Source organism: Oncorhynchus masou, chromosome 18 (genome assembly GCF_036934945.1).
Source record: "Oncorhynchus masou masou isolate Uvic2021 chromosome 18, UVic_Omas_1.1, whole genome shotgun sequence".
Classification (NCBI taxonomy): Eukaryota; Metazoa; Chordata; class Actinopteri; order Salmoniformes; family Salmonidae; genus Oncorhynchus; species Oncorhynchus masou.
In genome coordinates this window covers 52,205,524-52,221,917 of record NC_088229.1, presented here as the reverse complement: position 1 = coordinate 52,221,917, position 16,394 = coordinate 52,205,524, and the positions used below count along the sequence as shown (strand labels likewise).

General features: G+C 42.3%; 1 protein-coding gene across 1 annotated transcript in view; it reads left to right on the top strand.

Annotated features, from left to right (window-relative positions):
- Positions 1 to 16,394, top strand: part of lrp2b (low density lipoprotein receptor-related protein 2b) — a 108,594-nt gene that overhangs the window by 89,195 nt on the left and 3,005 nt on the right. Inside the window, 12 exon segments of the mRNA XM_064923650.1 lie at positions 208 to 336; positions 4,308 to 4,439; positions 6,694 to 6,819; positions 7,148 to 7,291; positions 7,613 to 7,778; positions 8,096 to 8,224; positions 8,564 to 8,784; positions 9,137 to 9,319; positions 9,416 to 9,535; positions 9,862 to 9,949; positions 15,812 to 15,876; positions 16,054 to 16,180. Coding sequence (XP_064779722.1) covers positions 208 to 336; positions 4,308 to 4,439; positions 6,694 to 6,819; positions 7,148 to 7,291; positions 7,613 to 7,778; positions 8,096 to 8,224; positions 8,564 to 8,784; positions 9,137 to 9,319; positions 9,416 to 9,535; positions 9,862 to 9,949; positions 15,812 to 15,876; positions 16,054 to 16,180 — 1,630 coding nt within the window.

Genomic DNA, 16,394 nt, shown 5'->3' with positions numbered 1-16,394 from the left:
GGGGTACAAGAGGATGAGACAAAAAATACATTAAGAGTTGAATGCACCTTTTGATTGTGTTTTAAATATTTGTGTGCCTGTGTGTGTGTGCTCATCCTAGCGTGTGCGTGTGTGTGTGCTCATCCTAGCGTGTGCGTGTGTGTGTGCTCATCCTAGCGTGCGTGTGTCTGTGCTCATCCTAGCATGTGTGTGTGTGTTTCCTTACAGGCCGTGAGCCCACCCTGGCTCCTTGCACGCTCCAGGAGTTCAAATGTACCAATGGACAGTGTGTTTCCCTGCCCTATGTGTGTGACCACAATGACAACTGTGGGGACCTCACTGACGAGATAGGCTGCAGTGAGTTCAACATCACTCTCTCACAACATGAATCTTCTGAGAGAGCAAAACCCATTGCTCATAATTATTTGTATTACATTGTTGATACATTACAAATGAGTAAACATGATCTGCAATGTACATTTGAAGTCGGAAGTTTCCATAAACTTAGGTTGGAGTCATTAAAACTAGTTTTTCAACCACTCCACAAATTTCTTGTTAACAAACTATAGTTCTGCAAGTCAGTTAAGACCTGTACTTTGTGCATGACACAAGTAATTTTTACAACAACTGTTTACAGACAGATTATCTCACTTATTTTTTTATTTTATTTTTCCTTTATTTTACTAGGCAAGTCAGTAAAGAACAAATTCTTATTTTCAGTGACGGCCTAGGAACAGTGGGTTAACTGCCTGTTCAGGGGCAGAATGACAGATTTGTACCTTGTCAGCTCGGGGGTTTGAACTTGCAACCTTCCAATTACTAGTCCAATGCTCTAACCACTAGGCTACCCTGCCGCAGTATCACAATTCCAGTGGGTCAGAAGTTTACATACACTAAGTTGACTGTGCCTTTAAACAGCTTGGAAAATTACAGAAAATGATGCTATGGCTTTAGAAGCTTCTGATAGGCTAATTGACATAATTTTAGTTAATTGGAGGTGTAATTATGGATGTATTTCAAGGCCTACCTTCAAACTCAGTGACTCTTTGCTTGACATCATAGGAAAATCAAAAGAAATCAGCCAAGACCTCAGATTTAAAAAATTGTATAACGCATGAAGGTACCACGTTCATCTGCACAAACAATAGTACGCAAGTATAAACACCATGGGACCACACAGCCGTCATACCGCTCAGGAAGAAGACGCGTTCTGTCTCCTAGAGCTGAACATACTTTGGTGTGGAAAGTGCAAATCAATCCCAGTACAACAGCAAAGGACCTTGTGAAGATGCTGGAGGAAACAGGTCCGAAAGTATCTATATCCACAGTAAAACGAATCCTATATCGACTTAACCTGAAAGGCCACTCAGCAAGGAAGAAGCCACTGCTCCAAACCACTCTATAAAAAAGCCAGACTACGGTTTGCAACTGCACATGGGGAAAAAGATCATACTTTTTGGAGAAATGTCCTCTGGTCTGATGAAACAAAAATAGAACTGTTTGGCCATAATGACCATCGTTATGTTTGGAGGAAAAAGGCCAAAGAACAAGCCAAAGAATACCGTGAAGCATGGGAGTGGCAGCATCATGTTGTGGGGTTGCTTTGCTGCAGGAGGGACTGGTGCACTTCACAAAATAGATGGCAACATAAGGGAGGAAAATTATGTGGATATATTGAAGCAACATCTCAATGGGTCCAAATGGACAATGACCCCAAGCATATTTCCAAAGTTGTGGCAAAATGGCTTAAGGACAACAAAGTCAAGGTATTGGAGTGACCATCACAAAGCCATGATCTCAATGCTATAGAAAATTTGTGGGCAGAACTGAAAAAGCGTGTGCGAGCAAGGAGGCCTACAAACCTGACTCAGTTACACCAGCTCTGTCATTATTGTGGGAAGCTTGTGGAAGTCTACCCAAAACATTTGACCCAAGTTAAACAATTTAAAGGCAATTCTACCAAATACTAATTGATTGTATGTACATTTCTGACCAACTGGGAATGTGATAAAATAAATAAAATAAAATAAATAATTCTCTCTACTATTATTCTGACATTTCACATTCTTAAAATAAACTGGCCTAAAACGGGGAATTTTTACTAGGATTAAATGTCAGGAATTGTGAAAAACTGAATTTAAATGTATTTGGCTAAGGTGTATGTATGCTTCAACTGGCTTCAACTGACTTCAACTGTATCTGTGAAGGAACTGGCCGTACCCATGCACACTAAGAGGCTTATTAAAATGGTAAATGGACTGGAAACATTTTCTAAATCTGTAAATAATTATTGTAAAACAGATGGGTTAAAAAAGAGGTTAAAATACAGGCAATTGATCCAAGATGGCGTAGCAGTCGGACGTGTTTGTCTTGTCCTGTGTAAATGGTCGTTTTCCTCGTTTTTTTCCATATATATTTTAATCTCACTTTCCATCTACGAACTGAATATACTTTCCTGCAACCCGCCTCACCCAATGTCGTACGGTTCTGCTATTTTTATACTTTAGAATTGGAACCCCCATCAGAAGCTAGCCAGCTAACTAGCTAGTAGTCAGTTAGCCCTGCTAGCGGTCTTCACCGTTAACTCGGACACCAGCCAGCTTCAGCTCGGTCAATACCTGCCAGTTTGCACAGCGCGATATCAACCCAGAGCATATCCGACTGCTTTTTCTCTACCTCATCACCGGATTCTTGCAGCAAGCCCTGGACCATTACACCAGATCGTCACAGGTAGCTAGCTGCAATCGAGTGGCTATTGCTGGTTAACACACCTGTCCCGAAGCAAGCACCAGTTAGCCATGAGCTAGCTTTGAGCTAGGCCTTCTCCCGGCTAGCCGAAGAGGTCTACCAGCTAATTCTTGGTCTACTATACCTCTTTTGCCAATTGGCATGGACCCTTTGTTGCCGACACGGAACCCCACCGATCTATCACGACTGGTCTGCCGGCGTAATCGTCTGAGGTGTTTTCAGCAGGCTTTTCCATTGCGACATTGCCGAAGCCCATCTGCTATCCTCGGCCCACTAGCTCTGAATCGCCATGTCTCCAGCTCGCCTAGCGTAGTAGTGGCTACTGAAGGCTACCTGACTCATTGGACCCTATGATCACTCGGGTATACATGCCTCTCCCTAATGTCAATATGCCTTGTCTATTGTTGTTTTGGTTAGTTATTATTGTCTTATTTTACTGTAGAGCCTCCAGCCCTGCCCAACATGCCTTAGAGAGCCCTTTTGTCCCACCTCCCCCCACACATGCGGTGACCTCACATGGCTTAACTGGTGCCTCTAGAGACAAAACCTCTCATCGTCACTCAATGCCTAGGTTTACTCCACTGTTCCCACATCCTACCATACTCTTGTCTGTACATTATGCCCTGAATATATTCTACCATGCCCAGAAATCTGCCACTTTTACTCTCTGTTCCAAACACACTAGGCGACCAGTTCTTATAGCTTTTAGCCGTACCCTTATCCTACTCCTCCTCTGTTCCTCTGGTGATGTCGAGGTTAACCCAGGCCCTGCAGCCCCCAGCACCACACCTGTTCCCCAGGCGCTCTCATTTGTTGACTTCTGTAACCATAAAAGTTTCATGCATGTTAACATCAGAAGCCTACTTCCTAAGTTTGTTTTATTCACTGCTTTAGCACACTCCGTCAACCCTGATGTCAACCCTGATGTCTAAAGGTTATAAAATCAACAAACTTTCCTGCAGAGCATAAAAGCATGTCTACCTCCTTTCATTAAGTATGTCTCCTACACTGTTCAAACAGACGCCATTCTAAAGCAACACACAATAACTAAGATCAATGATTAACACTGTAATTAAAATCAACACACTCAAACTGACAAGAGAAACACTTGAAACTGTTGAAGGTGAAGTTGATGGGACTTTTATAGCAATGTTTGAATGAAATGAAACACACTTTGTGCGGAATTAAACAACATATTTGACAAACTAACACATTTAAAATGTATAAGTGAAGATGCATTGTCCTTATGCAGATGCTGTCTTCACAATCTATTATGTAAAGTAGGTCATTTACCTCAACCTTTCTCCACCGCAAAAAGTTTGATGTATTCAAACACCACTGAAACTAGTGAACTAATCAGCAAAGGGTGTGCAGGTGTTGGAGTACAACTAAATTATGGAATGGCTGGTGGGCCTCGGGGATTGGGTTGAGAAAGGCTGATCTACCTTACTTTAATCCTACTTTCATAGCCTGAACCAGAATCCTTCACTTTAAACAATTGTTTATTACTGTGATCTTATCACTTTCTCCATTTGATTTAGACAAATGGAGAAAGTGACGCATTGTGTGCCCCGTTTCAGATTTTGGCCATGACCGGACCTGTGAGGAGAAACTGTGTCAGCACGAGTGTACCAACCTGAACAGGACCGGCTTCATCTGCTCCTGTAGACCTGGATACAGAGTGGACCCGGACAGCACCTTCAACTGCACAGGTACACACATATAAAGACATTCTCACTAGGGCTGACCCAATTTAGTCATCTGGTCGATAGGCTGTTTGTTGTTTGACCGAGATTTCTTCAGTTGAGCAAAAAATAAATAAAATCACCTGTCTGAGTGGACTACTCCATTGTGGAGGCTGTGGGGATGGCGCAGTCTATCACTGAGGCATGTGCTACTGAAATTGCATATGGTTAAGGACAATGGTACGACACTTATAATTTTTAAAATATATTTTATAAAAAATGCGCTTTCTCCCTCGTTTGATCGTGGTTGCTGTCCGCTGTTCTGAAACATGAGCGTGCCTTGGTGTCTTTTCCTAGACCATGTTGCTATGTGCATAATAGCAAAGTTAACCAGTATATTGGTGTTGAAAACAATGTGGTGGAGGCAGCAGCAGAGTTAGGAGACGAAAAAACAACCCTTGCCTTAATTGTCTAAGAAAAGTGAGGAGAGAGGAAACCCAAACTTAATTAGGTCTATAATCAATAGCCTAACTGTTAAATGTGCCTGTTTTTTAAATCCTCCATATATAGTTTATCTACAGAAATAAGACAGATCCTGCTTGTGTTGCCTGTTTGAGTGTTTGTTTAATAGCCTACTGATTCCGTGAGTACCAAGCCTCATGCAAGACAACATGTCGGATAAACTATTTCACAAATTCGGCTGTTTTTAATATTTGCTGTGCTATAATTTTTTTCATTAGAACAGACTCTCTGGTATTACTTGTTTATTTAGTGTTTATACTGTTGTCAGGAAAATAATATTTATAATAACAATAAGCCTCCTTTTCTTGATCTCCTTGTTATTGTTATTTTCATGATCATCGTTATAAGTAATGTCATTAGCAGGGTTAATAGTTTATAAGCTATATGGAATTGTTTTAGGAAGGTCATACCAAGGATCATTTTGCTATTAGATTTTTTTAATTTTAAGACGCCTTGAAGTATCAAAAAAATATTACAAAAATCATTTTTGGGCCTTACTGCTATTAGCCCATTCAAACGCATTGAATAACAGATTCATTATATGGAACAGCAGATAGTCCCAAACAAAATCAAAAGGACGTTTGTTCTGAAGTGTCTGTCCTATATCTCAGACATGTAAGAAAGATCAGGAAACATTTTTTGTATTTTTTGTACATGTATTTAACCCCTTATTTTTGTCACTAAACAGTGTCCATATACTGTTTTGTTTCAACTAGTACAATGGGACCTTCATTCTAGTCTTTTGAGGCCTAGAGCAAAACAAGACTCTCACCTTTACACAAAGGGGTCATATTAGTGTGTAGCCCAAACCGTTTGGGCGCTACAGACAGATGTTGGCAAATCGGTTGTACCGACTGCAGATGAGTCCCAAGACTCTTGTGGGGGTGTCATAGAGCAAGATTCTCGTCTTTCCATAGAGGGGTCATAATAGCTTCTAGGCCAAACCATTGGGACGCTACAGACTATTTTGTGAGTATACCGATCTTTGGGTCGTCGTGTTCGGACAAACACCGCTCTAGTTCTATCACCTTTCACTGCAGCTCCGGAAGTGTTGCTTAGACGGATGCGGTGGACTGAGATGCGTCCAATGTCAAATTGATATCTCTAGCTTAAACTGACAGACTTTAATGGGGATTTTTGTACCATGCGAGTTCGATTTCCACGAGGGCGCGGACATCGACCTTAGGTTAATTATTTAATCAGACAGAGCGCTCAAAGCACCATACAAGCTCAGTGCATATAGTTGATTTGATTAAAACACATAGGATGTGTCTCTATATGGACAAATACACGTTTAAAATATGTTGACCTATCACGATACATACATGCCACACACACTCCAGAATTCACTTAAACAACATTCAACTTAGACTACACCCACGCAGACATAAGCAACATGAATATTGTTTATTAACTGGATCGTTGCTTTCATTCTATCTCGTCCTTGTAGAGTTGTTGTTCACTGAAAACAATGAAACACAATCAACGCAGCGTAGATAACCCTCTGAAAGAACATGAATCAAAGTGTTTGTTGTAAAAAAGCAGCATTAGTACAACTCCTTTTTGTGGTTGTATACAGTATTGGTCAATTCTTTGTCCAAAACATGTTTTGCTGAGAAAATAACATTTAAGTCCATGTTTACAATATGGAGGGCAAACTCACTTCCTGACATGCACCCACCCCTACCTAGACCTTGCTACCCTATAAACAATAACAAGCACATATAGTTACTTAACTTTCTACCGAAATTTTCCCCAGATATCAACGAGTGTGAGGTACATGGGACTTGCCCGCAGGTCTGCAAGAACACCAAGGGCGGGTACGACTGTGTGTGTGCCCCCGGGTACCGCAAAGTGGGCAATGGCAACCAGTGTGAAGCTGAGGGTGAGTTCACACCTCTACCATACTGTTGTTTAGACCTGAGAAAGCTTTGCTTTAGAAATATGCTAATTTCTAAGTATTTTGCTAATTATAGACCAGTTGTCTAATTTGCAAATTAACAGTTTGTTGTTTTTATCTAATTTTAGTACTGTTTAGGCCTATAAATTGACTGTTTGGGATGTCAAAATAATCTGCATAATATTATATACTATTATGAGTAACAATATTGTTGTTATTACAGTTGCTATTAATTTATCGATGTTTCTGGAGAAATGTTTTATGGGGAAACTTTAAAAATTAACTCTTTCCTACTTCAACACAAACTTCCCAGGTGCCGGGCCTCTCCTGTTGCTCCCAGAGAATATCCGTATCCGGAAGTTCAACTTGCAGATGGAGACCTACCATGACTTCCTCGAGGAGCAAGAGCACATCATGGCTCTGGACTATGACTGGGACCACAACAACACTGGACTCAGTATGTCACACCAACAAAATTAGCTGCCTCCTACGACCCAGACAAAATAGCTACGATAATACTAAAAAATACTATTTTATTTGTATTTTTTAATTTAATTTTTTATTTTTATTTTTTATTTACAAAGAAACATTATGTTTCTAAAGAAACCTTACATATTCAAATACATGTTTAACATGTTAGTTAAAATTATCATCAATATCATAAAAAAGTTACTAATTATATTCAAACGTGACTAAGTAATGCAAAAATAATAATCCTGACAAAAATAAGGTCTCCACGTTAAAAGAGAGCTGAGTAAGCTCTCCATGTCTTTCTCAGGTATGGTGTATTTCACGGTGGAGGGGAAGGACAATGCGGCAGGCGCCATCAAGAGGGCATATATACCCACAGTGGATGACAATAGCAACAATATTGCCGCCGCTGTCGACCTGGGCATCGAATACATTACCACACCAGATGGCATCGCTGTTGACTGGGTCGGAAGGTAGGATGGCATGGCTGCGCCTCTTTTATTTATTTATTTGTTTGTTTGTTGTTCAGCTTCCCTTGTGTAATGAAGAACTGGGCATACTCCCCTACTGTGTGGTTTTGTGTTTCATTCATATTCTGAAATGTTCACATTATGGAAATGTAATGTAATCTGTTAAGCTAATATATTTATCGATCACTGAAATTGTCATGGCAGTGGTATCTACACATTACTTGTTATATTTATGATAATGGCTGTGAATGACTTTGATATGCAGTGCTATAACATGTTTGGGACATAGCATAACATGTTCTTTATTTTCCTGTGAATAGGAACCTGTACTGGGCGGACTCGAGAGTCAAGAGGGTAGAGGTGGCCATGCTGGACGGGCGCTACAGGAAGCACCTGGTCAAGACGGACATTGACCATCCCTCTGCTTTGGCTGTCAATCCTCGACTGGGGTGAGAATCATTGTAGACTGCAATGAGTCTGGGGCTTGTATTGGGTGCTGTGGATGATGCTTCGCGAGGCTCACAATTGTTTTGTCCCAAAACATTCATACACACAGAAAATGTGAACTGGGTTCAACTGCAAAATTGATGGATCATCGCAGTACGACAGTTTTCACAATTGACTTGCAAGCAGTCATGGATGAGACATGGTCATATTTGTCGTTGACCTCGGAATTCTTTGGACAAAAAAAATCTGACATTGTCTGAAAAGCCCTTTGCAAAATAAATCTACTGAAGGTGAAACACTTATCCCTCATTTTCCTTTTCCACTTTACCATCTTCATCCAGGATGCTGTACTGGGCGGACCGTGGAACCGCGGCCAAGATCGAGTACTCATGGTTGGACGGGCAGCACCGGAATGTCCTGGTGCCCGACGGCCTGGGTTTTCCCACAGGCCTGTCAATCGACTACGCCAACGGTGACCGGGTCTACTGGTCCGATGCCAAGGAGAGTCGCATTGAGTCGGTGCTACCTTCCGGAGAAGACCGCCGCACTGCACTGTATATTGGTGAGGCTGGAGGGCGGAGTAATACACCATGGGGTGGAGGGAAACACGAGGCCTGAAAATAGTCTATTTTTTATTGTTTGCTTTACTTGTACAAAACTCTATCATACGATTGCCATGCCTCTCTGTGACAGTCGGCTGACTTACTATTCAAACTTGATGCTTTTTTAATTCTTTAAAGGGACATTACACTCAATCTAAGTTTGTGGAGAATTGTATCGTTTTGACATTGGACTACTTATAGGTCTGAAAATGAAAAGAAATTTAAGGTGGTACATTACATGGTTTCTAACCCTATTTTCTTTCATCGGTAACCTGTCATTTCTAACCCCTGTGTTTGTCTCTGTGGACCCAGATGTGCGGTACCCTTTCAGTGTGAGTGTGTTTGAGGACCACATTTACTGGAGCACACAGGAGAAAGGGGAAGTGTTCCGACAGGACAAGTTTGGCCGTGGCACCAAGACCAAGCTGCTCACCGCTGGGCCCTGGCTCACCCAGATCAGTGTGTACCAGCAGCAGAGATACAACTCAATAGGCAGTGAGTGACACTTCAAACATCTCTTGTGTTTCCTGTTTGAGAATAAATTAAAATGCCGTCTAGGTTTAAGTGACATTGTTTACTTGTGTCTGTCAGTGAAAACCCCTTGTAAAGGGACCTGTAGTCACTTGTGTCTGCTCAGACCTGGAGGCTACACCTGCGCCTGCCCCGAGGGATCCAGCTTTGTCTCTGGCAGCAACACAGACTGTGATGCAGGTACCAATGCCTCCTCCATCTTGGACTGATGACTCTGTCTTGTATTGTAAATGTCAATTATCTGTATCTTGTTCCTCTAGGTTTGACTGTTGTGGTTAGCTACATTAGGTTTTTAATCTATTTTGTGTGCCACAACAAAATTGGAATAGCTGTAGGTGGGTCAAAAATACATGTTTTTGAGACACTGTTCCAAACATTAGTATTGGGCAGAGACAGGATATGATGTAATACCTTAAACAGAAAGTAACACTATGAAGGAAACTGTGCTGAAATTGTGCTGACTAGTGTTGACCATGTATTAACCTTTGAACTCTGACCTCTGTCAGGATTTGACCCCCCACCCACCATGCCCCCTCCATGCCAGTGTATAAATGGCGGAACATGCTACTTTAATGACAACAAGGCCATGTGCATGTAAGTTGGCTGTTACATAAACTTGTCCTATTAGTGCCATTTTTAAGTGTCCACGGGTCCTTAAAAAGTATTAGTCTTAAATGAATTTATCCGATTTAAAAGCCTTAATAAATCCTAAAATGTCTTAAATTCAGTCTTCAAATGTCTTAACAAATGTGACGGAGAGGACTAGAGTGTTTCCTTTATATTGTGCTGCTGCTAAGGATCCGCCACTTTTTTTCAATTTTTGCCTAAAATTACATATCCAAATCTAAATAGCTGTTACTCAGGAGCTGAAGCAAGGATATGCATATTCTTGATACCATTTCAAAGGAAACACTTTGAAGTTTGTGGAAATGTGAAATTAATGTAGGACAATAAAACGCATTAGATTTGGTAAAAGATAATACAAAGAAAAAAACATGTGTTTTTTTGTATTGGTTTTGTACCATCATCTTTGAAATGCAAGGGAAAGGCCATAATGTATTATTCCAGCCCAGGCAGAATTTAGATTTTGGCCACTAGTTGGTAGCAGTGTATGTGCAAAGTTTTAGACTGATACAATGAACCATTGCATTTCCTTTCAAAATGTTGTATCGAGACTGGCCAAATGTGACTAATTGGTTTATTAATAACTTTTCAAGTTCATAACTGTGCACTGTCCTCAAACAATAGCATGATATTATTTAGATTAGATTAACAAGAATTTAAGCTTTCTGCCAATATCAAATATGTCTATGTCCTGGGAAATGTTCTTGTTACTTACAAGCTTATGCTAATCGCATTAGCCTACGTTAGCTCAACTGTCCCATTGGGGACCCACCAATCCTGTAGAGGTTTTAATTGTTGCCACCACGGCAAAAAAATAAAAAATAATAATACCTGAGGCACACTTTCGAAAAGATGTTGAAGAGCTATCCAACCACGTCTGTGTGCGCACATCAGGTGCGTGTGCCAGTGCGAGTCGGTCCGTTGCCAGAGAAGAGAGATGAGAGCAATAATAAGTAGCCTAATAAGTAGCAATAGTATAGTAGCCTAGCAATAGTAGCCTAATAAGCCTATACAATTTGATAGACAACACGAACATTGCCCTCTTATCGAAGCAAATGTGCGTACATCTGTCATTTCGGTCATTTCCTGCAGATGTTTTGGCTCTAAAAGCTATTATTTGGTCAACAATAATGTGCTTTAATTAATCTACTTCCTGCAAAGAAAGTATGTATCTGCCCTGTCCCTGTTTTGTCCTGGCTCTCACTTCCGCTCACCTATTTAAACATGGAGTGAAGGGAGAGATGTATTCTGATACGTGCAAGCATACCGACAGTTGAGCAACATTTCAAAATGCAATTGTGTGAAAGACAGTTAAAAAAAAACTACTTATACTGTTGTTAAAAAAAGAGGAGTGTCTCAGATTTATGGGAGTGTAACAATTTTTTCTCTACTGTCAATACAGAGGAAATAAGACCACTTTATAAACAGAGTATGTCATTGAGAGCATGTAGCTGGCTAGTGGTGGCTATTCAGCAGCTGGCTAGTGGTGGCTATTCTGGGGGTAGAACCTATTGGTCAGTCTGTTATTTTTAGCCATGATGCTCCTATACTTCCCGCAGCTGAGTGATGGAAGCGGGGAGAACAGGCCGTGGTTCGGGTGGCTGAGGTCCCTGATAAACTTCTTGGCCTTCCTGCGACACCTGGTCTGGTAGGTGTCTTGAAGAGCTGGCAGTGTGCAACCAATGGTGCGTTCAGCTGAGCATACCACCCTCTGTAGAGCCTTGCGGTCAGCGGCGTTGGAGTCGTCGTACCAGTCTGTGATGTGGTCCGACTGTATGTTTTTGATGCGAGGGCCTTCTGGGACAGGCCGAATTTCTTCAGCCTCCTGAGGTTCGAGTGGCTGTCGTTCCTTCTTTCACCACAGTGTTAGTGTGGTTTGACCATTTCAGCTCTTTGGAGATGTGTACACTGAGGAACTTTTTGACAGTCTTCACAGCGGCCCCATTGATGAGGATGGGGGCATGCCCAGCCTGGTTCCTCCGGAAGTCCACAATCGGCTCCTTTTGTTTTGCTGACGTTAAGAGGTTTTTTACCTGGCACCACACCATCAGTGCCTACCTCCTCCCTGTAGGCCATCTCATCGTTGTTGGTAATCAGGCCTACTACTGTCGAGTCATCAGCACTCTTGATGAGGGAGTTGGAACTGTGTGAGGCCATGCAGTCGTGGGTATACATTGAGTACTGGAGGGGACTGAGGACATACTCTTGTGGGGCCCCCATGTGGAGGAGGTAATGTTGTCTACCTTCATCATCTGGGGGCGGCCCGTCAGGTAGTCCAGGACCCAGTTGCATAGTGAAGAGTTCAGTCCCAGGGCTGTGCGCTTTGTGGTGAGCTTAGTGGGCACAATGGTTTTGAAGGCCGAGCTGTAGTCGATAAAAAGTATTCTCACATACAGTACCAGTCAAAAGTTTGGACACATCTACTATTTCAAGGGTTTTTCTTTATTTTTACTATTTTCTACATTGCAGTGAAGACATCAAAACTATTAAAAAGCACATATAGAATCATGTAGAAACCAAAAAAGTGTTAATCATATTTTAGATTTTTCAAAGTAGCCACCCTTCGCCTTGATGACAGCTTTGCTGGATCTATTGGGGCGGTAAGCAAATTGAAGTGGGTCTAGGGTGTTAGGTAACGAGCCTCTCAAAGCACTTCATGATGACAGAAGTGAGTGCTACGGGGCGATAGTCATTTAGTTCAGTTACCTTTGCTTTCTTGGGTGCAGGAACAATGCTGGACATCTTGAAGCAAGTGGGAACAGCAGACGGGAATAGGGAGAGATTGAGTACGTTTGTAAACACTACAGCCAGCTGGTCTGCGCCTGCTCATGAGGAAGCGGCTAGGGATGTCGTCTGGGCCGGCAGCCTTGCAAGGGGTAACACTCTTAATTGTCGTACTCACGTCGGCCACGGAGAACGAGAGCCCACAGTCATTGGGAGCGGGCAGCGTCGGTGGCTCTGTGTTATCCTCAAAACGGGCGAAGAAGGTGTTTAGCTCGTCTGGGAGCAAGACGTCGGTGTCCGTGACGTGGCTGGTTTTTCCTTTGTAATCCGTGATTGTCTGTAAACCCTACCACATATGACTCGTGTCTGAGCCGTTGAATTGCAACTCCACTTTGTCTCTATACTGACGTTTTGCTTTGTTTGATTGCCTAACGGAGGGAATAACTACACTGTTTGTATCAAATCATATTCCCAGTCACCTTGCCATGGTTAAATGTGGTGGTTCGCGCTTTCAGTTTTGCGCGAATGCTGCCATCTATCCACGGTTTTTGTTTTGGGTAGATTTTAATAGACACCGTGGGAACAACATCCCCTATACACTTCCTGATGAACTCAGTCACCGTGTCCGGGTAAACGTCAATGTTATTCTCGGAGGCTACCCGGAACATATCCCAGTCCTCGTGATCAAAACAACCTTGAAGCATGGATTCTGATTGGTCAGACCAATGTTGAATAGACCTTAGCACGGGTACTTCCTGTTTGAGTTTCTGCCTATAGGAAGGGAGGAGCAAAATGGAGTTGTGATCTGATTTGCCGAAGGGAGGGTGGGTGAGGGCCTTGTAGATGTCTTGAAAAGGTGAGAAGCTGTGATCTAATGTTTTTCCTAAGCGAGTACTACAGTCAATATGTTGACAGAACTTCGGTAGCGTTTTCCTCAAATTTGCTTAGTTAAAATCCCCAGCTACAATAAATCACGATATGTGGTTTCCAGTTTGCATAAAGTCCAGTGTAGTTCCTTGAGGGCCGACGTGGTTTCGGCTTGAGGGGGAGTATACACGGCTGGGACTGTAACTGAAGGGAATTCTCTTGGGAGGTAATACAGTCAGCATTTGATTGTGAGATATTCTAAGAAGGGTGAACAAAAGGACTTGAGTTTCTCTATGTTATCACAATCACACCATGAGTAGTTCATCATGAAACATTCACCCCCACCTTTCTTCTTCACGGAGAGTTCTTTATTCCTGTCTACATGATGAACTGAGAACCGAGCTGGCTGTATGGACGGGGACAGTATATCCCAAGAGAGCCATGATTCCATGAAACTGACTGTTACAGTCCCTGATGCCTCACTGGAAGGAAATCCTTGCCCTGAGCTTGTCTATTTTGTTGTCCAAGACTGATCATTAGCGAATAATATACTCGGAAGCGGTGGATGGTGTGCACGCCTCCTGAGTTGGACTAGAAGTCTACTCCGAATACCTCTTCTCCGCTGACGGTATCTTGAAGCAGCCTCTGGGATAAGTTAAATTGCCCTGGGGGGGGTACGAACGAAGGATCCAATTCGGGAAAGTTGTATTCCTGGTCGTAATACTGGTGAGTTACCGCCATCTGATATCCAAAACCGCCCTCTGATTTCTGGCTGTATGTAATAACAGAAAAAATATTCTGGGCTATTAACGTAAGAAATAACACAGAAAGAAACAAAACACTGCAGAGTTGCTTAGGAGCTAGAAGCAGAGCTGTCGTGTCTGTCGGCGCCATCAACAGCTAACTGGTCTGCACATGTTCTGAGGATGTGGCTAGGGATGCCGTATGGGCCGGCAGCCTTGCGAGGGTTAACACGCTTGAATGACTTGCATACGTCCTCCGTGAAAACCGTAACCACATAGCCCTTGTTGTCGTCAAGGGCTCTACTCAGCAGCTCAGAGTCGTTTTGCTTAAAGCATGAGAAAAAGTTGTATAGCTCGTCCGGTAGGGCGGCGTTGGTGGTAATCCGTGATCATTAGAAGCGCTTCATATGCAACTCGTATCCACCTCTTTTCCTCCACTTTGTCCCTATATTCATCATCTTGATCAATCTGCGTAGATTGTATGTGTACTGTTTAGTCATACAATTGCCCCTGGTCAATATGCACAAAAAACATTACAAATCAAAATCATATATATAATTCATGCATTCCATTAACATGTCTTACTTGGCACTGGAAAAACTCAGGCTAGAGCTACCTTGCTTCAAAGTATAGCCATTTGATACCTGATTCACTGACAAGGGAATTATTTTATTAGGCTTTTTGGTTGTAGGCTAATGTTCTAACGGTATAGCATAATAACTCCAAGAGAGCTACTGGTTGTGTAGACTTTTGTTCCACCCTCAACTCTAAAACACCAACTGCTCAACAGGACCTTGTTAAGCTGACTCGGGTGTGTTTGAGCAGTGCAGGATTAAAAGCCTGCACACCTAGTGGCTTGGATTTCCAGATGGAGAGTTGATCACGTGTTTTATACAGTAACATAGCTGTATATTTGACTTTAAGGCATTTTCACAGTGGTTTCGTTATGATATTGAGCACCAATTTGTAAGTCGCTCTGGATAAGAGCGTCTGCTAAATGACTTAAATGTAATGTAATGTAATTATACTAAACTTGATATTGGTATCGAAGCCAAAATTCTGAACACTTAGGCCTAGAGTTTGTGATTTAGCTAATGATTTGCCCATTTGGGGTAGCCTAAACAAATGCAGATGGGCAACCCCATGCTTCAGCCATCTATATCCTAACCACTATGCTACTACATACGTTAGGCTACAGGAGAATGTGCATTGCTAAAATAGAACACCTGCCTGATAATGTACTGTTGGTTATAGCCTTTGGTGAAATTCAAACATAAAAATACTACTTTTTGCCAACATGGAGTGGAATATTAGCAGGTGTGTGGCGCTTGCAAACCTCAAAATTGGTATTGATTTGCATTCCAAGTGGCATTAAAAAGTCTTAAATTCAACAAATAACCTGAACATAACGTGTGACTCTGTCCTTATTATGGATAGCGTACGGGCCCTGCCGGCGTTACCTCTCTCTGTATAACATTGGTTACATTTTTTTCCTCAGATGTCCTCCAGAATGGCAGGGAGACTTTTGCGAGATAAACATATTTGGGGTGGTCGCATCTTCAGGTACATACTACAGTTCATCCATGATCCATCGTTATTTTGTTCATACATATTTGTTTTTCCATACCACAAGATGCCAATGTCTTTCCATCTCCCCTTTGTCTCTGTCTTTCTCCCTTTCACCTCATATCCTTCTCTCCCTTCTCTTTCACCCTCTCTCTCTCATTCTCTCCCTCCCAGTGGGCATAGCCATCGGGGTGACTGTACTGATAGTACTTCTCCTTGGGGGTCTGGTCTATGTTGCCCAGAGGAAGGCCAGTGTCACGGAGACAATAAGCCGCATCATGCCAAGTACGCCTAGCTTCAGGTGAGCCACAGTTCCACAGGTACTGCCACACTATATCTCGTCCACTAGCCCACTAGAATCTCAATGGATGCTAATGCTAAAGCTAGCCCACCCCCCCATCTCATTAGATTCTAAATCTCAATGGATGCTAATGCTAAAGCTAGCCCCCCCATCTCATTAGATTCTAAATCTAAAGGGATGTTAATGCTAAAGCTAGCCCCCCCATCTCATTAGA